Genomic DNA, 26047 nt, shown 5'->3' on the forward strand with positions numbered 1-26047 from the left:
AAGGTCAGATGACACCTGCCAGTTGGACATGTACACCTTACAGTCCTTCCATACACCGAATATACTAGCCCTATTGCTTATAGTATCTGAGATATGGACTTGACCACCAAAACTTAACCCTGTTCACTGATCCATGAAATAAGGTCGAGGTCAAGTGAAAACTGTCTGACAGACATGAGGACCTTGCAAGGTACGCACATATCAAATATAGTTATCCTATTACTTATAATAAGAGAGAATTCAACATTACAAAAAATTTGAACTTTTTTTTCAAGTGGTCACTGAACCATGAAAATGAGGTCAAGGACATTGGACATGTGACTGACGGAAACTTGGTAACATGAGGCATCTATATACAAAGTATGAAGCATCCAGGTCTTCCATCTTCTAAAATATAAAGCTTTTAAGAAGTTAGCTAACGCCGCCGCCGTAGCCGCCGCCGCCGGATCACTATCCCTATGTCGAGCTTTCTGCAACAAAAGTTGCAGGCTCGACAAAAACTGCAAAAACATGTAAAATATACTCATTTTGGGAAATATGAAGCATGTCCTTATTAAAACATGGAAAGGTTTTAATTATTTAAGTATTTGAATAAAAAAAAAAAAAGTGATGATATATGTAGCAAAGAACTATACATTGTATCTATATAATTAGTACAGTAACTATATCTTAGATCAAAATAAAGTTTTAATCAAAGGTTTTATGAGTGAGAATAGGTTGTTGCTATATATCAGCTAGTTTTTTCTATATCAATATAAATAAGTCTTTTTGGCGTTTATTATCAATATTGAATAAATAACGAGAATTAAATAAACTCTCTTTTAAAATCTGTTTTTTGTGAAACATTTTGCTTGTCTTACAGACTATTGTCATAGGTCCCTTTCAAGGATATAGTGTTTAGCATTTAACATTATAATGCTTAAATAACCCTTCATAATAGAATCAATTTTGACAAAAAGAAGATTTTCAGATGAAAAATGTGAGTGTTTTGTTTATTTTTGAAGAAAAAATCTCTTTTATGTCAGAAAAATAGTAGTCATAAGGGTCATCATTGGCACATTAAAAAGTATTATCATCCTTCCCTTTGCCTATATCACCCTACTCTATTGCTTTATAGTTCTCCTATCACGGCTTTAAGACCTGAGCACACATTATCAAGGATGTTATAATGTGTGAGGAGACATTATCGAACTTGCTTAAGTCATAAGTAAAACTGTTTAACGGAGGGGAAACATTTCAGTAATAGAACAATACTAGTACACAGCAATTATCAGATTTTTACATACAGTCAAAAAACATTGTGGCTCATGCCTGGTTTTATAAGATATCAATGTGAAGAAAACCAAATAACCTTTACTAATCCATTCTCAAATATCTTAGCAGAACACAATATTTCATCATAAATCATTTTAAAAAAGAATTTATTTGTATAAGCATTACATCGGTACACAAAGGAATATATATTTTTGATTACCTTAATCAGAATGACCAAACCATGAAACCACTATATCAAATATCCTTAAAACCTTGGAAATGGACACTGTATATGTCTTAATCTTGTCTATTTTTTAAAACAACAATATTAGTACTTTTGAGTATATGCTCTTTCGTGGAAAATACCACACAATATTGAAAAACTGTGAAAATTAATATCTCTAAGCCTGCTGTGACTGAAAACACTATGAGAAACTTGATGTCAACAAAATTGACATTTAAACACTGCCCACTGAATTAAAGACTAATAGAAAAGATAAAATTTCTCTAAATATTTACAGATTTATTTTACTTCAATTCCTGTTTCAAAAAAATAAAACTAGGAATGTTTATTTTATTGTGCACCCTTTTAACCTTTCAAATGAACAAATTTGACAATAAAATTAATTAATGTAAAGTAAAACCATCAGGAAATTATGCTTTTTTCATAATCCAAATGTCAGAATATAAATTCTGTTTTCAATAATTAAAAGTACTTAAACTCCATGAAAGTTTAACAAATATATAGATGTGTAAAAAAAGTATTTCTAAACTGAATGTAAAGGGGATTGCAAAGAAAAATGAAGGCCATTTATCAGTAAAATACAGAAAAATAATTTTTGTTTTCAAAATTTAGCTGTGGATACTCTCTTTAGGTCATAAAACAGCTTCCTTCCATGTTTCACATAAATCTATGAAGATTTGACAAAAAATTTGATGTCTAGAAATATTTTTAACCACAAACTATTACTTAATGTTGACAATACCCAAGACTCCATAATGTAGGATTGCTATGTCTTGCTACTGCGACAAAATATTGCAGGCTGGACAAAAATAAATTTGAAAGGATAAATTCATAAATAAAATTAACCACCTCATGTCCGAGGTGCTTTTGGTGTTCTCGTTCTCTTTGTCGTAGTTTATTACGTAAACGTTCTATTTCTGACTTGTTATCAACACTAGCTCCATCTTCATTGTCAAGGATAGAAGTCTGAAAAGAAAATGTCATCATAGCAAAAGAAGATGAAATATGCTGGCTGAGCATAAAGAGTGTGCATATACTAATATTTATAACTATCCAGCATAGTGAAGTCAGATGTTTAATTTTGAACTAATAGTCATGCAGAAAGCAGGAAATGTATTAGGAGAAATATTATATACTAATAGTTACTAAATGAATGCTTATAAAGTTTCTAACTAGCTAGTAATATCTGATAAATGAGTTATCATAATGAATTCAGAACCGAAACTTAATGTTGCTTTTAGCATACCTTGATCCAAGCAATGGTTTTATTAGACATTTTTTATGCATTTTTTTTCTATTTCAAAAATAATATTGGCTTCATAATTAAAAATTTAAAAAAAATGCCAGGGTCAGCAGATATAAATTTTGAAGGCAAACATGTGAGGATTCTTTGTAAAAAAAAACCAGACTAATACATATAAATCATAGTTATGGTGTGCATGTGAGGTGATAAGGTATTTTAAGTTACTGAATTTTAAAATTAAAAATAAACTACTAACATTTTAAAAGAATGTTAAGTTTTGATTTTTTGTAATTTGAAGTGCCAAATAACTACAATACAAACAGATAAATTGGTCAATATTGTAAAAATCAGCTAAGTGCTTATCAAAAGGAATTTCTAAACAGATCAAATCTTTAATATAATGGTGTAAGTGTAGTAGAATACACAGTGGACAGTGGGAGTAGTGAAAAAAGTATGCATTTGATTTGTATTTAATTGTCGCTTGGAATCATGGTACTATTTATTGAAATATTATTTGTTCCATGCATTACATGACAGAAACTACATGCATAATTAAGATACATTATACGTTAAGCATGATATTAATACATTATCTATGTTACAATTCTAACCTAGATACCAGACCTCACAGTCATACACATTTTGAATATCATAATTGGACTCAGAAATCAACCAATTAAACTACTGGATTTGGTGTTTCCAGTAGACTTAGTACTGATCAATGAGGCTGTGTTGATACTCAATTAATGTTTACTGCACATTGGTCAGGTTGTTGTCTCTGTGACACATTCCACATTTCCATTCTCAATTTTATTAGGTTATAAAATTTAAATTTGTGCTCCAAAAACCAAATTCAGCATTTTGATTGGTTGAATTTAGAGTCTCAGTAGGATAATCATACTCATAAGTTTTATGACTGCAAGGTCAGATCTACCTCTAAACCTTTACATCATAGTCTGCCCAATCTACTACTGTTAAATACCTTTTGGAATAGTTGTTTATTAGAGTCTGCCCGTGTTGGCAGTCTTGGTGTATCAATATCAGTATTAGTATCACTAGATATCTCAGGTCTTTGCTTGGTTGTGGTATCTTTCGTTGGTTCTGGTGGATGATATGTAACATTTCGTAATTTGACTGCAGGAAAAAATCTAGTTTGTTGGTCAGGCGAAGGCTTCGGCAACCTACTCATCTTTGCCAGCTGTTCGACATGGCCAGCTGTCATCTGTTGATAAATGAAGAAAAATGTGTAGAGAACAGGATAGTATTTTAATAAGTATCATTTTACTTTTTTTTTTATAAATAATGTTAAGAAGCGATTACTTTGAGAAATACCCTCAGTGACTTTTAATTTGTTTGCAAAGATTTAGTCTTGTACTGGTACATGTAATTTCAGAAAAGATGGCAGAAAAATGATCAAAAACTTTCTATATGCATGTGTTCATTTATTATTTATGAACAAATCAACATGTAAAAAGGAAATGGATTGACAGACAACAGAAATATAGATATCAAATACAGCTAAAATAGCTCTCAAATGAAATTAAATAAGAAAGGTCCTTTTCACCAAAAACACAAAAAATTCATGAATTTTCTATTTTTTCCTTTTTATTTTCTTATCCTGGAACTGCCACAGGAATTAGTTGTTCCATTTGTTGTATAACCATATCAGTGGGTTTACACTAATTTGTACTGTGTGTGAAGCCCACTCGTAATTCGTTTTCAATTATCAAAGTCATACATGTATTTGGGCTAAACATGAGAACATGACAATAAATAGCCTTTGGTTTAGGGAAAATAATGGTCTTAGGTCAGTAAAGGTTACAAAAAAAACATGATAAAAAATTAATTCAAATATATATACCAATATTGGTGGCTCCATGGTTGAGTTATGATCTTCAATGTGATGATAGGGATGGGAATATGGATCAGTTATGTAAATGAAATCTTCTGTACTGCTAACATCTTCAATAACTCCTTCTAATCTGCAAAAAATCAAATCTTAGATATAGTCAGACACTGAAAAACATTATTTTTTATCAAACTTAATCACGAAATAAAACATACATTGTAAACTCATGAAAGAACCTAAAAAACCTGTGAAAAACAAAAAGGTGTTTTCTTTTCTTCTTTATACATGTATATAACTTGTACTTTATTTTATACCTTTTTGAAGGTTCAAAATTAATAATTAATGTTCTTAAGCTGCCCTAGTCTGAAAAAATAACACAGTTGAATTAGGATACCTGTGCCCTCAATTTTTTTTTTTGGGTGCGGGAATTTTTCACTGCATCGTTTTTTTTGTACATTGAAGACCTGTTGGTGACCTTTTGCTGTTGTCTGTTCTTCTATGGTCGGGTTGGCGTCTCTTTGACACATTCCCCATTTCCATTTTCAATTTTATGTACTTACTTTGTTTACATGAATTTTTTAATCATTTATGCAATTACTTTAATAACAATAAGTCTCCTCAAAAAGTCATTCCACATCCATGTACATGTACAATGTATAATACATGAAACTTTCATTACAGGGTAACACATATTTCACAGTATCATTAAATACAATGTATGAATTAATTATAAATATTGATTTTTCAATTGTATGATGCCATTAGACTAGATGATTATTTACAATTACAGTACAATGTATTGTGATAACATAATTATGTTCCAACTGCGAGAAAAAAAGAATATTGCATTTAGTTGTCATGGATCCATCTAGATCTGTTACTTAAAATCTAAAAGCCTACTACATGTACATGTACATAATAAGCAAGAAATAGACAGAAAATAACCAGCCCAACTCTCATTTTCTCTAAAAAAATTAATTTCTTAAAACGTGTAATCCAAATTTCTGTGAACTTACGTTTTCACTCACAAGTTCACAAGGTTAACTCTATGTTTTCCCTGTATCATTGGGTCTTCAGGCATTATGAGAAAATTTTGCACATGGAGGAGGGCTTCAGCTGGCCCCTTTTACACTTAACATGCTTAACTACATGTATATATATTGTATATCAACCAAATACACTTACTTATTCGAAGAACAAAATCAACAATTGTCTCGCTCTGAACTCTTTATTGTAGGTTATTTGAAATATTCATAAATAAAACGATCTTTATGTATTCAAAAAATGAAAAAAATCTACATAAGGTATGATTTACCTGACCTTGACTTTAGCTTCAAATGGTTTGCAACTATTTAAAAACATTCATTGGCCCTTTATACATGTTATACAACTTGAATACCTTATTTTAAATTTATGAATCAAGCTTTTTTACATATATATTCTTTTTGACTTGCAAACTTCAACATAATAGAATAAGTTCAATATATACATATACTGATCCATACATGTACAGGTATAGTCATAGATAAATTAAAAATACATTTAAATATTGACCTTAAAAATTGATAACTATCTGTATAGAAGTTTATGTACAAACCAGTTGGGAACTTTAACTATTGGTTAACACAATCAATTAAGTGAATCTTCTCATGGGTAGTCCCTATGAGTATTTTATATGTTTAAATCCTTTGTCCTGGAAGCTTATTATTACATCAATATTTTGTTAGAAAGTGTGATTTAGTCAGGCACTGATTTGGAATTACAATGTATATAAAGTTATAAGAAAAATCAAAGCATGTTAAAAAATTTCGATAGTTAAAATCATATTGTATTAAAAATATGATAAATATACATAATTGATTGTTATAGTTGTAAAATGTCCAGTAGCCAACATTACAGAGATTGACAGAAGATTCAGTAGAGAACTTGTATGCTGTTGAAAATTGCTTACCGGTACAAAATGTATATATATTTTTTTATCTTATCTGGAATGGGTAATATGTAAAACATAATGTAAAGATTTAGATAAAAGAGGGAGGGGAGGATTGAGAGTTCAAAGCATGACAAATGTTCATGTAGTTGTCACAAGTCAGAAACCATGTCAATGATGTCAGTGGTCTTTTGTTGTTTACTTATATTGTTTTGACAATTTGGCTGTGTTGATTACAGTCACTTAAACATGTTTAAGGATGTAATTAATACTTTAAGCTGGAAAAGTATAAGTTAAGAATAAAAATAAGCTAAAAATAATGATAGGTCATGGAGCTCCTTTTCGAGATATTTGATTTATAAAATATGGCGAGAAAAGGCTGACTCAGACTTTTACCTTATATTTGCATTATATTTAGTATATTTGGGTCTCAAATCAAAAATAATAAAATTAAGAATCTGCTTAAATTTTGTGAAATTACCTTTTAATTAGGTCAACGGAAAAAAAGTCACAAAACCTCTAGGAAAAAAAAGTCACAGGAAAAAAAGTCTCAAGAAAAAAAGTCACAGGAAAAATAGTCACAATAAATAAAATTATTTGAAAGAATTATGTTGGAATACACATAACAAACATCATTTTTTTCATGTCTGAAATAAAAAAATCAAAAAATCACAATATATAAAATGTTTTATAAGAAGTATGTTGGAATGCACATGTGTACATGACAAAAGTCATTTTGTATATCAGCTGTATATGTATGAAATAAATAATTAAAAAAATTGCAGTTTTGTTAAATAAAATTTAATTTTTAATACACTTGTCGACTTGGTGTTGAAGCACCTGTCTGTTGTTGAAGATTCGATTCTAGACGTGCATCTTTTGTTTTTTTACAACACAAAGCACCAGCTGTATCAAAATTATTTAACTTTAAGTTAGATTATAAAATACAAGTACCAAAGTACTATATTACACATGTAATAAACAATAAATTAGTATGATCATAAAACTTATAAAGTACTTTACATGTATACTTTATATTATTTTATCTATTAAAAACTGTTTAACAAACATGTACAGATGCCACTCACAATAAATTATTACATGGGTTCAAGATCTAATCATAACAAATTTCAAATTTGTAGCAGATGAAATCAATACCATACATGTACATTTATTTGCACAAAATATTAATTTTTCATGTAATCACATTTTTCCCCATGTGTTCTAAGTCAGATTTTTTTTTAAACAAGTCTAACACTATTTAAATTCTATATTTTAACAAATTTCCTATCCTATTGTGTAATCTTGCTGAATTCATTAAGCTTCAAGTGAGTAAGCAATGTATTCAGTAATCAATTGCATCTGAGATGATAACAATGAGATAATTACAGGTTGGTACATAAAAAATTCCCAAGACAATAAAACTATCAATGCCATAAATGATCAGTTTATTATGATCACTAAATCAATGATTGTTTATAGGTCTTCATCACTCTTTGATTATAACAATCTATGTCCAACCCAGTGATGACTTGAAATAGGAATTTTAATGTATAAATTTGTATAGTTTAAATAAATAATGAACATATGATTACATGTACATGTAACACAATTCATTATATCACTTACTTGTTAATTTACTACAGAAATAAGATATTTCTAACTTAGCTTATATATAGGCACTTATATATATACATTGTACATGTACATGTACATATTATTGGTTGGACTGTCGGATATATTTGTAGATTATATACAATTGTACTCAATTATGAGTGATTACATTTGTACATTGAACTTGGCAAGTCATTATTTTTACAAGTGCCACATTTTCAAATCAGCGGGTATCCCTCCAAGAGTTATTTCTATGGATGATTTACCACTTTTTTAAACTAAGCAAAAATTGTTAAATTTAACTGCAAGTTTTCAATATAGCGATCAATGTTTTATTATGAATGATAATTAGAAAAAAACCTACTTTTGAGTTTGAAGGTTTGATCCCAACCTATTGCATGTATTGAATAGTTTGTTTTGCAGTCCCAGAGCAATGTCAAATATACAATGTAAAATGTAGTCCATGTATAATCAATAACAAAAAGGAGAAAATTGTTCCTCAACTTCAACAAGAAAGATATTTTGGAAGATGTGGTACGAGTGCCAATGAGACAACTCTCCATCCAAGTCACATTATATAAAAGTACCTAATACTCACTGGGTTTACATAAAATAGAATTATTTGCCAAAAAAGAAAAAATAGAGACAAATAGACAAAGAATGCATAATAATGGTGTGCTGAGATAAAAAAAAAAAAAAAGAGTAAAAAGGATAAAAATAAAAAAAGTTTGAAAACCACTCCAATCATGTAGGACCTTCATTCAATCTTTGATCAAACAGACATACGTAATTCATAAGGACTTATATATGCAGGAATTATTGAAACTTACATCATTACAATACTTTATCTATTTTTTAGTTAGTGTTCTCAATACACTGAAGTGTATGGTATATATGTTGTTTATGTTTGACATTTGTGCTGTGAAATCCAGCTTTTAATGAAAGGGGTTTCCAACACAAGGGGGAGGGAGCCGGAGGGGTTCCAAGCAGAGACCAAAATCAAAAGCATTGTTAAAAAAGAGGGGTTAAATTCCAATCCCTGGAACCCTCCCTGGATCCATCACTGACTGGCATTGAAAAATGGAACAGTATTTACATTAAAATTTGGAAGCATTTACAAAATCAATTACCGGTACATGTAACATTTTTTATATTAAATACATGTAGTTACTAGTTAACTTTTTTATTTTGTTTTATATTAACACATGATTATGATAGATTAAGGTAATAGTATTGACATATTGAATATTTGATAAGCATGATAAGTTTACTTAATAACTTATAATACATGAAGCCTGACATTGCTGACAGTGTAAGTTAAGACAGCTGCTTTCAATGACTCAAATGTTGTTATCGGAGCATCCTCTGTGGAACGAAGAATGATTATTTAAGAACATGTACCGGTGGTTTTGAGGATTTAGGTAGATGAGAGATGGCATGTATCAGGACTGTCTGAGCAGTTTGATTGGTATTTTGTTTTAGCGAGGGCAACTATAGCTAGATTACAAATGTATGTACATTATAGATCAAAGTGAAATTCCTTGAACCAATATTGAGTTGTTTTTTATGAATGAGTTACATCGTTCCACCTGAGGTCAATCCTTGTGAATGACTTCATTGATTATTAATCAGTTCTTAATGTGACATAATTAAAACACAAGCAATGTGACATAGATATGGGAAAGTGCATAATTTGACAGTTATCTACATGTACAAATGTATGAAACAGGTGCTCTAAAATCTGATTGTCTTCATCATGTTCATGACATAAGGTCTCTCTATGTAACTTAATTTAGATCAGTCCTGGAAATCTCAGAATTCTGTAACATTAACAAATACGGTACCAAATTTGGTAAATGTTACTGAATTCGTTAACATTACCGAATTCAGAGATTTCCAGAACTGATCAGATAGAACTGGTGTTAGAATCACTTGTTCATTTGTTGTAGAACCCAAATTGTAGTGCCTTATTTCATTGTTTATTCAAAGTGACTGTGTACATGTCATGTTCTGCCAGATTGAAATCCACTACCAAGGAACATGCCCATTATGGATCATGTTGACAATAAATATTGAATAAGGTCGGCAACCAGAACTCACAAAAGATTAAAATTTATTATTCCTGTTGTATGTAATGATGGGAGTCATTAGATTAAAAGGAAAAGGGGTGACGGGTCCTCATAATCAAAATTATGAAGGAACCAAGATATAAAACCCCCGTTGTTTACTTTCTATGACAAACTCGTCTGGCTCCTGTCATGCTTGTCGTTTGTAACATTAGAAACACTATTCTGCCTTGACGTACATTTTTCAAACTTACCCTACCTATAGAAGAAAATAATTCACTCTTAACTTTTATGACCGGCTTTTATTCTTGGAATTAAGCCAAGGAATAATTATATATTTCCAGTAAAAACCAGGTTGTTTGGTTGTCACGAAGCCATTCGCATAGCAAACGTCTTCCGAGTGGTTTTACATTCGGAAGACCTTTATTACGCGCCAATTTTAAATACAAGGTGCCCTCAAGATGTTTTATGTATTCTTGTGTATCTTGATAGATTAATTTATACTTATTTGTCTAAATATGATAATAATCATGACATACCTGTTGGAATTCATTTGTTATTTTGGTATTTTAAAATCGAATTTTTGGTTATGATAATCTTATTGATTAAAAAAAGTTATAAATGGAGATTACTATAATGACATATAATCTCTTCTGTTATTGTAATCTCAGGCATTGTGTATTAGCAGGTGTTCAGTGGCGGATCAAATGGGGGAGAGGGGGGTTCTGGGGTTGGAACCCCTTTTTTTGGACGATCAATGCATTTGAATGGAAGCATATATATACTATATAGGACCATATAGTTGGATCCCCCTTTTACCCTGGGTTGGGACCCCCCCTTTTTAAAATGGCTGGATCCGTCGTATGAAACTTTATTTTGCTTTTTTTTTTAAATAGATCATAATGGCCAAAAACACAAATACAAAATCTACTGTGGATTTTCATAGAAAAAAAACCGGGTATCCGCCAATATATCGTGCTACACATTCTGCAGCCATGATAACGGTAACATAAATAATGGACTTATTTATTAGTTCATCATGAATACTTCCAAAGTCCGCGCTTTGTCAGTCTATTTCTAAATAAACCACAAAAATCTTTAGGCGGTCTATTGCAAGAACAAATGCCATTCTCTGTTTAATGCTACCACGGCCTATCAAGTTACAGACTCAATCGATAACAACAAATGTACCAACTAATTTTCGTGCTGACAGAATCAAATTATTAACATGAGTTTTTTTTTATTTGTTCGCGTCCTGAAAATGCATGTTATCTTTGTCAATGAGCAAACAACAACCAATCAATCTGACATAATGCAGTTTGACTGTTTGCATCTGGTAATCGAATGATGGTTTTGTTTTGCAATACTGCGGTTTTGTAGTAGACCAAACCATTCTAAAGTTACATTGCGGGTCTTTGGATCCCCAGCTTCAAATTGTTTTACTCACTACGTAGAAATCAGGGTAAATCTACACCCCTGGAAGCTTACATAAAGATAGGCAGTCTACCAAAGCTGATGAATTTCCGTTCAAACATAAATATATATAATAGAAATTGAGTTGATCATTGTTGATTGACACTTGATAACTCCGACATTGATAACTCCGACATATCAAGATAGCACGAATTTACAAATTATTCCCCCGAAAAGAGTTTAACTTACGCCCCATTCTACCAAGAAAGAAACCCATTTTGAACATGCAATAGATAAACCTCTGATATATGTATCCAAATTGTCAAGTTCTGAATTGTTCCGAAGTTAGAAAAAGTTGTAAATTTTAAAATGATATCAAATAAGAAATTGAGGTTAGGACTGCAAATGATACACATGAACTATCTTCTCGAGACCAACTGACGTAGAAGGTCCAGTTTTACCAGAAGTATCTAACTGTACGAACTTCAACAACAAATAAATTCACCATAAATTATTTAAGATCTCCATCATAACACATATCTAGTAAAAGACACACATAAAGGATAACTATTACAGTGATGGTGGGATAGCATTATTCGGCATATGTGCATATTGCCGGGTTCTGGCATTCAATGCTCTATCTTTTAATCTTGATGAGTAAAGAAATAAAAACTACACAATAACGGACTGTAAAATTTAGAAAATCAATTGTTTGTTATAGTATTTTCTTGATACTAGCAATGATGGTCATGTTCATTCATTGCAACACAGCGCCACAAGAATCCCATTTTCTGTGGATGGATCCTTTAAAACAGTAGTGGCGGATCCAGAAATTTTCATAAAGGGAAGGGCGCTGACTGACCTAAGGGGAGACCCACTCCAGTCATGCTTCAGTGATTCCTTATGTAATCAACCGTTTTTTTCCACGAAAAGGAGTGGCCAGCCCATCCCCGTGGATCCGCCTATGAACAGGATTATTCCTGTCGAGCTGTCGAAAATCAATGCAAATCTCAATGAAGAAGTTATATGAATTCTTACAAAATATATTCGAAATATATGCAAAATAAAATTGAGAATGGAAATTGGGAATGTGCCAAAGAGACAACAACTCGACCATAGAGCAGACAACAGCAGAAGGTCGCCAACAGGTCTTCAATGCAACGAGAAATTCTCGCACCCGGAGGCGTCCTTCAGCTGGCGCATTAACAAATATATACTGGTTCAGTGATAATGAACACCATACTAAACTCCAAATTGTACACAAGAAACTAAAAGCTAAAATAATACAAGAATAACAAAGGCCAGAGGCTCCTGATTTGGGACAGGCGCAAAAATGCGGCGGGGTTAAACATGTTTGTGAGATCTCAACCCTTCCCCTATACCTCTAGCCAATGCAGAAAAGTAAACGCATAACAATACGCAACTTAAAATTCAGTTCAAGAGAAGTCCGAGTCTGATGTCAGAAGATGTAACCAAAGTAAATAAACAAAATGACAATAATACATAAATAACATCAGACTACTAGCAGTTAACTGACATGCCAGCTCCGGACTTCAATTAAACTGGTTGAAAAATTATGTCTTCATCATATGAATATCAGGCACAATCCTCCCCGTGAGGGGTTTAGTATCATACCATCATAACATATATGAGAAGAACATAACCCGTGTCATGCCAACAACTGGTTTTTATTAATGATAAATGTGTTTAGTTCCGATGCAAAGACATTATAAGTGAATCAATATTAACGCCAAAATATGCAATCTTTAATGACCTGACAACAGTATCGTAACTATATCCTTTCTTAATAAGTCTATTTAAAGGTTTTGTTAGCTTCTGAGGTGAATACTGACATTTTTGTGCTTTATAAAGAATATTTCCATAAAATATTGGATGTGAAATACCTGAACGTACAAGAAGTCTGCATGTTGAGCTATATTTACGAATGATGATACCGATGATAAAATTTAGTAAATGTTTTGACTAGTTTGTGATATCGAAAACCCTGGTGTAATAATTTTTCAGTAATACATAAATTTTTCTCAAAGTTCGTGTTTTGCACAGGACAGCTCAATGAAAATGGACTTGGGATGGTGTGAGCAGAGGAAGGTTTCCTGTGGATACACATTTATTATTGTTTATGTTGTATTGCTAATTATTCATACTGCTTTAAAAACAATCGTGACTAGAGAATACAATATGATTTTAATCACTGACATCCCACGATTTCCTATGGAGTTCTAAGTTAAAACAAGTTCACAATAACGGTCATATTGAATTTCGAATTTAAATATATTCCAATTAGACTTACTAAACTCGGTTTTATAATGCATTTTTCTTACAAGGGCGATAATTCAATTCAACAATTTCCAACTGCCCACAGAAGACATACTAATAACGTAAATTCGAGGATTTATTCATTACAATCAATTAATAAATATACAAATATACAAATACATACATATCTGAAGTGAGGTAAATAGTATGCAAAAAAGAAAACACCAAGGAAAAGGGTATGCATGATTGGATTGAAACTTTATTTGAATCATACAACAAAGCATTATTATATATATATACATATATGACCCATTAAAAAAGTGTATCCTTCAACCTATAACAGATAGAGAAAGTGACTTACAAAAAAAATTGGCCATCTTTACAAATCCTCGTCTCTCTTCGTATGCACATTTCTTTAATTGACAGAAAAAGAAGTGAACATTAGTGAAAGAAGAACAAATTTATCACAAGAAAAGAGAACAATGATGAAAGTTATATAAGAAAATAGAGAAAATTTTCAGTCAAGACGAAAGTGACTTAATCATGTTAATTGGACACCTGTTGTGTTCACATATATATCTCTACACTATATCAGTTTATCAAATGACTTAAAATACGTTTGAGTTATCTCTCTTACACCGTTAAATATAAATCGTAACATACCTCATTCTATTGTTAGCTGAAGGTTGACGTTGGTTAATATGTCTGGGATCACGGCCTACAGATGGATGATAATTTTGTGTATAGTAGACGGCATCATCAGTATTGAGTCTTTCATTGGGGATAAAATGATCTGAAGACATCGGTAAGTGTTGTTCATCTTCCACAAATCGCAGTGTTGTTTCTCGTGGATTGAAAACCGGATTAGCAATTTCATTTGCAAAAATATAGTCTGAACTAAATACCAACTTTCCTGGATGATTTTTATCCCCTAGGTATTCTTGTATATTGAAGTCTGGTGGACACGGCTCATATTGTGGTGCTGTTGGTCTTACTCGATATGCTTCTTCTCTGTTTAGATTATTTTGTTTTTGATTAGTCTGTGGTGTCTCGTTTTTGAAACTTGGGGTGTGATATGGTATATATCCATCAAAACGTCTTTCATTTTCTAAGTCATAGTTCTGGGTTTCTTGCGACATTGCATTTAATGAATCACCATGGAAATAATCAGAATCTAGTTGTTGATCCTCAATCGGGGTATACTGAAAACCGGAAACTGGAAAATCAGAATCTCGGCGTGCAAATGGTTTAGATTTCTTTTTAGCTTTTTCATTAGCTTTATATCGACGTCCTTGTTCATTCTTTTTCATTTTATCAGCATCTTTTCTGTTAGATGCTTCATCTTCTCTTTCATAATGGGCTTGACTAACAAAAGTGTCAGGTAATTCAAAACTTTTCGTCTGCCTGTTTCCAAAACTTGATTGTCTTTCTTGCTGTGACAATGGTAATTGTGCATTAACATCATAACTATCAGAATAAAGACTTTGCCGTCTTGTTGGAGGTTGGTATAACTGAGGTCTAGGTATTGGTTGTACTTTTGTCTCATGAATATCGAATGCATCTATAAAGGAAGCATTTTCTTTTTCCGAAGGATTAGTGTCTCCTTCATTGAATGACCCAGTACGACGTTTGAAGGTTGACGAGACTGAGGTCGAGCCACTTAGGCTCTCTCCGCTCTCTAAATCCAATCGACGTCTGTCTGGAATCTAAATAAAACATGCAAAATTTAGAAATTTAGAAAAAGATTAAGATGTTAATGATTGTAAAATATTTTTGTTGGCAAGGTGTTTGACACTCACGAAGATTGTACAAAAGTATGAATAAAAAAGGTATTTTTTTTTCTTCAAAAAGATCGTTTTCAACTTGAATTTGACGTATTAGTGACATCACAAATGACTTTCTGCGCTATATCAATAAATAAAGGCAACAGTAGTATACCGCTGTTCAAAATTCTTAAATCGATTGAGAAAAAAACAAATCCGCGTTACAAACTAAAACTGAGGGAAACACATTAAATATAAGAGGAGAACTACGACACAACAGAAACACAACATTAAAATGTAACACACACAGACACGAACTATAATATAACATTGGCCAATTGGAACCTGGTTTTTTGGCATGCCAAACCTCCCGCTTTTATGGTAATGTAAAATATAGCATTAAAATGACATCATTACACGATAGGACTACAATACAAATAAATGGGAGAACATATAGGACAGAGAAACGCACGAATAATAGCTAACAAAAGGTGTCAGCTTTAAAGTTTAATACGCCAGACGCGCGTTCCGTCAACACAAGACCAACTAGTCATGCTCTGATGAAAAAAGTTAGAAAGCCAACCTGTTCATTTATCAATCAAATTTAATGATAATGGACTAATTTTACTTGTTTACAATTTCAGGGGTCAAAACGATGGCTCTTGTCATACCTTTTCCTTTCAGCTATTGAACAGTTAGAGACCGGTCAATTAGAGACATATAACATTTTAATATATAAGTTTCAAAAGGAATCCATAATTCTATAAACAGCTCAGGAAAAAAAATCAGTCTGTGTTCTTTAAAACATTGAGATTTTTGGAGCAAAAAACTGAAGTAAAACAACTTACTCCATCAACACTATATGATCGAACGTAACAATGTACGTAGATAAATCCAATTGTGACTATGATCACTAAGGCAGATGGGACTACTATAAGAATGATTATCAATGGTCCATTAAAATCACTCCAATTCACACCGTTATCAGGTGTTTTAGCTGATGACAAAGCAACAATTGGTTGTGCTACCTGTAATATATAAAAAAGCTTAGTTAAATTTACAAAAGTTTTACAAACCCACTGCTTACAATACATGTACAGAATGAATATGCTAAGTTTGTATAACCCGTCAAATTCTGGAGTTAGTGTAAAAAAATAAATAAACTAAACAATGAAAGCAAGTAACATGACAAAGTGGACATAGGATAGAAAACAGAATTGTCATGTCACTTGTGAACTTAGAAAGTCAAACCAATCAATGATGGCAACCATTGAACTTGTGAAGTGATAATTGCAGTTCTCATAATCTCACTGTAGTAATGATTGAGGAAAACACACTACTTATACTTACATTGTAACTTCGATTCAACATTTGAAAACAATTGTATAATTAGAATATATATGATAAAGATAGAAATTACAGAGAAATATATAATACAAATATGGTTTACAGAAGGCTTCACGTACAGGATAACCTATTGTAGCGCTCAATTCAACATCCGACAGAGTCTTGTATGTATTTTCGGCTTCTGTTGCTGGAACTATGCCGCCATCTTTGTAAACTTCAAATTGGACATCAACTGCAGAACCGCTAGTTCTTTGAGTGTCTGTTACCTGCGAAAAAGCAAGTTATAGTGATTAAGTACAACAACACAATTGTATGGGACTGATAATTATGAAATTAATTTCAAAGTACTAAGTAATGCAAAACAATGGTGTTTTCTTTGTTTTGTTCATAAGAATGTCGTGTTGATGGAAGATATCGGTGCATTGCTTATTCACACTCGAGGGGATTAAGAGATTAAAACATGACTTTTTTTCTAGGTACAGACTGACTGCTGAAATCAGTTAAGTTTTGTTGTACTTTTGTGTTATTTGCGTTCACCCCACGTCCTCTTTTATTTATAAACTTAGCATACGACTTAATTTCAATCATGGTTTACATGTTTAACCCCGCCACATTTTGTATGGATGTGCCTGTCCGAAGTCAGGAGCCTGTAATTCAGTGGTTGTCGTTTGTTTATGTGTTACATATTTGTTTGTCGTTCTTTTTTTTAATATATATAAGGCCGTTAGTTTTCTCGTTTGAATTGTTTTAAATTGTCATTTCGGGGCCTTCTATAGCTGACTATGCGGTATGGACTTTGCTCATTGTTGAAGGCCGTACGGTGACCTATAGTTGTTAATTTCTGTGAGATTTTGGTCTCTTGTGGAGAGTTGTCTCATTAAATTCTTTTTTTATATTTACATAAGTTTATTTCATTGTTTTATTTGGATATAATGTAAAACATACCTTCACATCCACGCCTTGGTTTGCTTGTCTTTTATCTCTGATCGACCTTTTCCGCCGTGAACCACTCGCTGCAATAAAACTCTCCTCAAGACCTAAACATAAATTTACAATACGTATGAAAAAAAAAATGATTTGTTATATGCAGTTCATATGCAGTACATACACAAGTGCCATATGTGTTAAAGAGGGACGAAATATATCAGAGGAACAGGCAAACTGATCACCTTACACGTCAGAAGCACCTAAGATACAACTGGTTTTATGTTGTGTTTTGTAGATTATGGTTTGTCTTTTGGTCGTTTTTTTCGTTTTGTGCCATGGTATTGTCAGTTCTTTTCGACTGAGGAGTTTGACTATCCCTTTGATATCTTTCACCTTTCTTATCCAGTCACGTCGTCTCTTTCATGTCTCTTTTGCATATGCTAAAACCACAACTCGTACACGTTTCGAAAGGGTTGTCGGGTCTTCTGCTGAATTCATTAACAACTTACCTAGATTAATTAGAGCAATTAAAAATTTTAATGTTACACTTTTTTGCTCATTTCGATATAACTTTGTGGTGAACCGTTGTTAGTTGGCTTCTCTCTGTTTCATTTCCCCATATACCATTAATCATTAATTAAGTTTTAAAATGATGATTTTATCTTTCGAGTACAACTTCCATAGATGTGAAATACAAATCTTTTTTTCACTGTACTTGCAACTGTGTAAAAAAATAATTTTATTGTACTTATCTCCAAGAAAAAAATATCAAAGTTCTTCATATTTTTTCATTATTGGTTCATACTTATAGCTATTGGATAACCCATACCTTTCTCGATCTTGTCTTTGAATTCCTGACTTTTGATATCCACACTTTCTTTCACGTTCAGTGTTACTGCAAGTCGATTGTCTGGAGCCACTACGCTTGAAGTTGGTTGCGTCATAGAAGTTGAAGGCAAAACAGAGGAATATGAATTTGTTGTAGATGATACAACCATTACACTTGAAGTTGGCCGCGTCATGGAAGTTGATGGCAAAACAGAGGAATATGAATTTGTTGTAGATGATACAACCACTACACTTGAAGTGGGTTGTGTCATGGAAGTTAAAAGCAAAACAGAGGAATATGAATTTGTTGTAGATGATACAACCACTCCACTTACAGTGGGTTGCGTCATGGAAGTTGAAGGCGAAACAGAGGAATATGAATTCGTTGTAGATGATACAACATCTGGTGAAGATGATATCTCTTTAACTGATGCAATAGATGATTCCATCACAAAAATAGACGATGAAACATTTAACGATGATGTAGTATCCATCTTCAATGTAGATGTAAGTACCTTTGTTATTTCAGTGTTCTTTACTGGTGTAGATGATATAACATTTTGTGATGAAGTCACCACTACAGATGTAATCGAACCAACCCCGGATATTGACGCAATGCTTTGTGCAGATAAATTAAATGCAACCGCATACGATGTAATTCCGATAAAAGATGTAGGCGATTCAACTTTTGAAGGTATTGGTGTTTCGACTTCTAATGTAGACGAACCAGCTTCGGGTAATGAAGAATTTATCACTTCTGGCATAGTTAATGAAATTTCGGACGAAGAAAATTCTGCAATAGATGAAGCCAATTCAACTCCTAACGTTGATTCTGTTTCTGATAAAGGTGAAGACGACACAATTGCTGATAGTGATCCTGTTTCATCTACCGATGTCATAGATGAAACTTTCCCTATTGATACAAGCGATAGCGCGTCTATATGTGATATTGTTACCGATCCCGTAATCATCACAGGTGTAGTCTGCATTGTATCATTTATCATTGTCAAAGTGTGTATTGTGTCATTCATCACTGGTGTAGTCTGTATTGTATCGCTCATCACTGGTGTAGTCTGTATTGTATCGCTCATCACTGGTGTAGTCTGTATTGTATCGCTCATCACTGGTGTAGTTTGTATTGTATCATTCATCATAGGTGACGACTGTATTGTATCGTTCATCACTGGTGTAGTCTGTATTGGATCATTCATCACTGGTGTAGTCTGTATTGTATCATTCATCATAGGTGAAGTCTGTATTGTATCATTACCCATAAGTGAAGTCTGCATTGTATCATTCATCACTGATGTAGTCTGTATTGTATCATTCATCATAGGTGAAGTCTGTATTGTATCATTAATCATAAGTGAAGACTGTATTGTATCGTTTATAACTGGTGTAGTCTGTATCGTATCATTCATCACAGGTGTAGTCTGTATTGTATCATTAATCACAGGTGTAGTCTGTATTGTATCATTTATTTCTGGTGTAGTTTGTATTGTATCATTGATCATAATTGAAGACTGCATTGTTTCATTCACCACTGGTGTAGTCTGTATTGTATCGTTCATTACTGGTGTAGTCTGTATTATATCATTCATCACTGGTGTTATATTTATTGTATCATTCATCCCAGGTGTAGTCTGTATTGTATCATTCATTACCGGTGTAGTTTGTATTGTATCATTCATTATAATTGAAGAATGCATTGTTTCATTCACCACTAATGTAGTCTGTATTGTATCATTCATCACTGGTGTAGTCTGTATTGTATCATTCACCACTGGTATAGTCTGTTTATTATCATTCATCACTTGTGTAGTCTGTATGGTAGCATTCATCACTTGTGTAGTCTGTATTGTAGCATTCATCACAGGTGTAGTCTGTATTGTGTCATTCATCATAAGTAAAGACTGCATTGTATCGTTCATAACTGGTACAGTCTGTATTGTATCATTCATCACAGGTGTAGTCTGTATTGTATCATTTATCATAATTGAAGACTGCATTGTTTCATTTACCACTGGTGTAGTCTGAATTGTATCGTTCATCACAGGTGTAGTCTGTATTGTATCGTTCATCACAGGTTTAGTCTGTATTGTATCATTTATCACAGGTGTAGTCTCTATTGTAACATTCATTTCTGGTGTAGTTTGTATTGTATTATTGATCATAATTGAAGACTGCATTGTTTCACTCACCACTGGTGTAGTCTGTATTGTATCGTTCATCACTGGTGTAGTATTTATTGTATCATTCATCACTGCTGTAGTCTGAATTGTATCATTCATCACTGGTGAAGTCCTTATTGTATCATTCATCACAGGTGTAGTCTGTATTGTATCATTTATTACTGGTGTAGTTTGTATTGTATCATGTATCATAATTGAAGACTGCATTGTTTCATTCACTACTGGTGTAGTCTGTATTGTATCATTCATCACAGGTGTAGTCTGTATTGTATCGTTCATCACTGGTGTAGTCTGTATTGTATCATTCATTACCGGTGTAGTTTGTATTGTATTATTCATTATAATTGAAGAATGCATTGTTTCATTCACCACTAATGTAGTCTGTATTGTATCATTCATTACTGGTGTGGTCTGTATTGTATCATTCACCACTGGTGTAGTCTGTTTTTTATCATTCATCACTTGTGTAGTCTGTATTGTAGCATTCATCACAGGTGTAGTCTGTATTGTGTCATTCATCATAAGTGAAGACTGCATTGTATCGTTCATAACTGGTGTAGTCTGTATTGTATCATTCATCACAGGTGTAGTCTGTAATGTATCATTTATTACTGGTGTAGTTTGTTTTGTATCATTTATCATAATTGAAGACTGCATTGTTTCATTTACCACTGGTGTAGTCTGAATTGTATCGTTCATCACAGGTGTAGTCTGTATTGTATCATTTATCACAGGTGTAGTCTCTATTGTAACATTCATTTCTGGTGTAGTTTGTATTGTATCATTGATCATAATTGAAGAATGCATTGTTTCATTCACCACTGGTGTAGTCTGTATTGTATCGTTCATCACTGGTGTAGTCTGTATTGTATCATTCATCACAGGTGTAGTCTGTATTGTATCATTTATTACTGGTGTAGTTTGTATTGTATCATTTATCATAATTGAAGACTGCATTGTTTCATTCACTACTGGTGTAGTCTGTATTGTATCGTTCATCACTTGTGTAGTCTGTATTGTATCATTCATCACAGGTGTAGTCCTTATTGTATCATTCATAACAGGTGTAGTCTGTATTGTATCATTCATTACCTGTGTAGTTTGTATTGTATCATTTATCATAATTGAAGACTGCATTGTTTCATTCACCACAGGTGTAGTCTGTATTGTATCGTTCATCACTGGTGTAGTCTGTATTGTATCATTCATTACCTGTGTAGTTTGTATTGTATCATTCATTATAATTGAAGACTGCATTGTTTCATTCACCACTAATGTAGTCTGTATTGTATCATTCACCACTGGTATAGTCTGTTTATTATCATTCATCACTTGTGTAGTCTGCATTGTATCGTTCATAACTGGTACAGTCTGTATTGTATCATTCATCACAGGTGTAGTCTGTATTGTATCATTTATCATAATTGAAGACTGCATTGTTTCATTTACCACTGGTGTAGTCTGAATTGTATCGTTCATCACAGGTGTAGTCTGTATTGTATCGTTCATCACAGGTTTAGTCTGTATTGTATCATTTATCACAGGTGTAGTCTCTATTGTAACATTCATTTCTGGTGTAGTTTGTATTGTATTATTGATCATAATTGAAGACTGCATTGTTTCACCCACCACTGGTGTAGTCTGTATTGTATCGTTCATCACTGGTGTAGTATTTATTGTATCATTCATCACTGCTGTAGTCTGAATTGTATCATTCATCACTGGTGAAGTCCTTATTGTATCATTCATCACAGGTGTAGTCTGTATTGTATCATTTATTACTGGTGTAGTTTGTATTGTATCATGTATCATAATTGAAGACTGCATTGTTTCATTCACTACTGGTGTAGTCTGTATTGTATCATTCATCACAGGTGTAGTCTGTATTGTATCGTTCATCACTGGTGTAGTCTGTATTGTATCATTCATTACTGGTGTAGTTTGTATTGTATTATTCATTATAATTGAAGAATGCATTGTTTCATTCACCACTAATGTAGTCTGTATTGTATCATTCATTACTGGTGTGGTCTGTATTGTATCATTCACCACTGGTGTAGTCTGTTTTTTATCATTCATCACTTGTGTAGTCTGTATTGTAGCATTCATCACAGGTGTAGTCTGTATTGTGTCATTCATCATAAGTGAAGACTGCATTGTATCGTTCATAACTGGTGTAGTCTGTATTGTATCATTCATCACAGGTGTAGTCTGTAATGTATCATTTATTACTGGTGTAGTTTGTTTTGTATCATTTATCATAATTGAAGACTGCATTGTTTCATTTACCACTGGTGTAGTCTGAATTGTATCGTTCATCACAGGTGTAGTCTGTATTGTATCATTTATCACAGGTGTAGTCTCTATTGTAACATTCATTTCTGGTGTAGTTTGTATTGTATCATTGATCATAATTGAAGAATGCATTGTTTCATTCACCACTGGTGTAGTCTGTATTGTATCGTTCATCACTGGTGTAGTCTGTATTGTATCATTCATCACAGGTGTAGTCTGTATTGTATCATTTATTACTGGTGTAGTTTGTATTGTATCATTTATCATAATTGAAGACTGCATTGTTTCATTCACTACTGGTGTAGTCTGTATTGTATCGTTCATCACTTGTGTAGTCTGTATTGTATCATTCATCACAGGTGTAGTCCTTATTGTATCATTCATAACAGGTGTAGTCTGTATTGTATCATTCATTACCTGTGTAGTTTGTATTGTATCATTTATCATAATTGAAGACTGCATTGTTTCATTCACCACAGGTGTAGTCTGTATTGTATCGTTCATCACTGGTGTAGTCTGTATTGTATCATTCATTACCTGTGTAGTTTGTATTGTATCATTCATTATAATTGAAGACTGCATTGTTTCATTCACCACTAATGTAGTCTGTATTGTATCATTCATTACTGGTTTAGTCTGTTTTGTATCATTTATCACTGGTGTAGTCTGTATTGTATCATTCATCACAGGTGTAGTCTGTATTGTGTCATTCATCATTAGTGAAGACTGCATTGTATCGTTCATAACTGGTGTAGTCTGTATCGTATCATTCATCACAGGTGTAGACTGTATTGTATCATTTATTACTGGTGTAGTTTGTATTGTATCATTCATCACAGGTGTAGTCTGTATTGTATCATTCATCATAATTGAATACTGCATTGTTTCATTCACCACTGGTGTAGTCTGAATTGTATCGTTCATCACAGGTGTAGTCTGTATTGTATCATTCATCATAATTGAATACTGCATTGTTTCATTCACCACTGGTGTAGTTTGTATTGTATAGTTCATCATAAGTGAAGTCTGCATTGTGTCATTCATCACTGTTGTAGTCTGTATTGTGTCACTCATCACTGGTGTAGTTTGTATTGTATTATTGATCATTAGTGAAGACTGCATTATATCGTTTATCACTGGTGTAGTCTGTATTGTATCGTTCATTACAGGTGTAGTCTGTATTGTATCATTCATCATAATTGAAGACTGCATTGTTTTATTTACCACGGGTATAGTCTGTATTGTATCGTTCATCACTGGTGTAGTCTGTATTGTATCATTAATTACTGGTGTACTTTGTATTGTATCATTCATCATAATTGAAGACTGCATTGTTTCATTCACCACTGCTGTAGTCTGTATTGCATCGTTCATCACTGGTGTAGTCTGTATTTTATCATTCATCACAGGTGTAGTCTGTATTGTGTCATTCATCACAGGTGTAGTCTGTATTGTGTCATTCATCATAAGTGAAGACTGCATTGTATCGTTTATCACAGGTGTAGTCTGCATTGAATCATTCATCACAGGTGTAGTCTGTATTGTAGCATTCATCACAGGTGTAGTCTGTATTGTATCATTAATTACTGGTGTAGTTTGTTTTGTATCATTCATCATAATTGAAGACTGCATTGTTTCATTCACCACTGATGTAGTCTGTATTGTATCATTTATCACAGGTGTAGTCTGTATTGTATCATTCATTACAGGTGTAGTTTGTATTGTATCATTCATCATAAGTGAAGACTGCATTGTTTGATTTATCAATGGTGTAGTTTGTATTGTATCGTTCATCACTGGTGTAGTCTGTATTGTATCATTCATCACTGGTGTAATCTTTATTGTATCATTCATTACAGGTGTAGTTTGTATTGTATCATTCATCACAGGCGTCGTCTGTATTGTATCATTCATCACTGGTGTATTCTGTATTGTATCATTTATTACTGGTGTACTTTGTATTGTATCATTCATCGTAATTGAAGACTGCATTGTTTCATTCACGACTGCTGTAGTCTGTATTGTATCGTTCATCACTGATGTAGTCTGTATTGTATCATTTATTACTGGTGTACTTTGTATTGTATCATTCATCGTAATTGAAGACTGCATTGTTTCATTCACGACTGCTGTAGTCTGTATTGTATCGTTCATCACTGATGTAGTCTGTATTGTATCGTTCATCACAGGTGTAGTCTGTACTGTGTCATTCATCACAGATGTAGTCTGTATTGTATCATTCATTTCTGGTGTAGTTTGTATTGTATTATTGATCATAATTGAAGACTGCATTGTTTCACTCACCACTGGTGTAGTCTGTATTGTATCGTTCATCACTGGTGTAGTATTTATTGTATCATTCATCACTGCTGTAGTCTGAATTGTATCATTCATCACTGGTGAAGTCCTTATTGTATCATTCATCACAGGTGTAGTCTGTATTGTATCATTTATTACTGGTGTAGTTTGTATTGTATCATGTATCATAATTGAAGACTGCATTGTTTCATTCACTACTGGTGTAGTCTGTATTGTATCATTCATCACAGGTGTAGTCTGTATTGTATCGTTCATCACTGGTGTAGTCTGTATTGTATCATTCATTACCGGTGTAGTTTGTATTGTATTATTCATTATAATTGAAGAATGCATTGTTTCATTCACCACTAATGTAGTCTGTATTGTATCATTCATTACTGGTGTGGTCTGTATTGTATCATTCACCACTGGTGTAGTCTGTTTTTTATCATTCATCACTTGTGTAGTCTGTATTGTAGCATTCATCACAGGTGTAGTCTGTATTGT

At 32.7% G+C, this 26047-nt stretch overlaps 1 protein-coding gene across 5 annotated transcripts in view; it reads right to left on the minus strand.

Moving 5' to 3' along the window:
* LOC143083087 (uncharacterized) overlaps window positions 1–19219 on the minus strand; it is a 43996-nt gene extending 24777 nt beyond the window's left edge. For 3 of the 5 annotated variants that reach the window (XM_076259296.1, XM_076259295.1, XM_076259293.1), the window contains exons 1-8: window positions 18757–19219; window positions 17946–18037; window positions 17120–17266; window positions 16502–16681; window positions 14554–15596; window positions 4603–4723; window positions 3724–3963; window positions 2348–2464 (exon numbers count right to left, since the gene is read on the minus strand). In XM_076259296.1, the coding sequence (XP_076115411.1) occupies window positions 2348–2464; window positions 3724–3963; window positions 4603–4723; window positions 14554–15596; window positions 16502–16681; window positions 17120–17266; window positions 17946–18037; window positions 18757–19204 (2388 nt within the window). In that variant the 5' untranslated portion in view covers window positions 19205–19219. The remainder of the gene's footprint in view (window positions 1–2347; window positions 2465–3723; window positions 3964–4602; window positions 4724–14553; window positions 15597–16501; window positions 16682–17119; window positions 17267–17945; window positions 18038–18756) is intronic. The other 2 variants (XM_076259297.1, XM_076259294.1) reach the window with 1 other exon arrangement.
* Window positions 19220–26047: the final 6828 nt, after the last annotated feature.

This window comes from Mytilus galloprovincialis, chromosome 7, assembly GCF_965363235.1.
Source record: "Mytilus galloprovincialis chromosome 7, xbMytGall1.hap1.1, whole genome shotgun sequence".
NCBI lineage: Eukaryota > Metazoa > Mollusca > Bivalvia > Mytilida > Mytilidae > Mytilus > Mytilus galloprovincialis.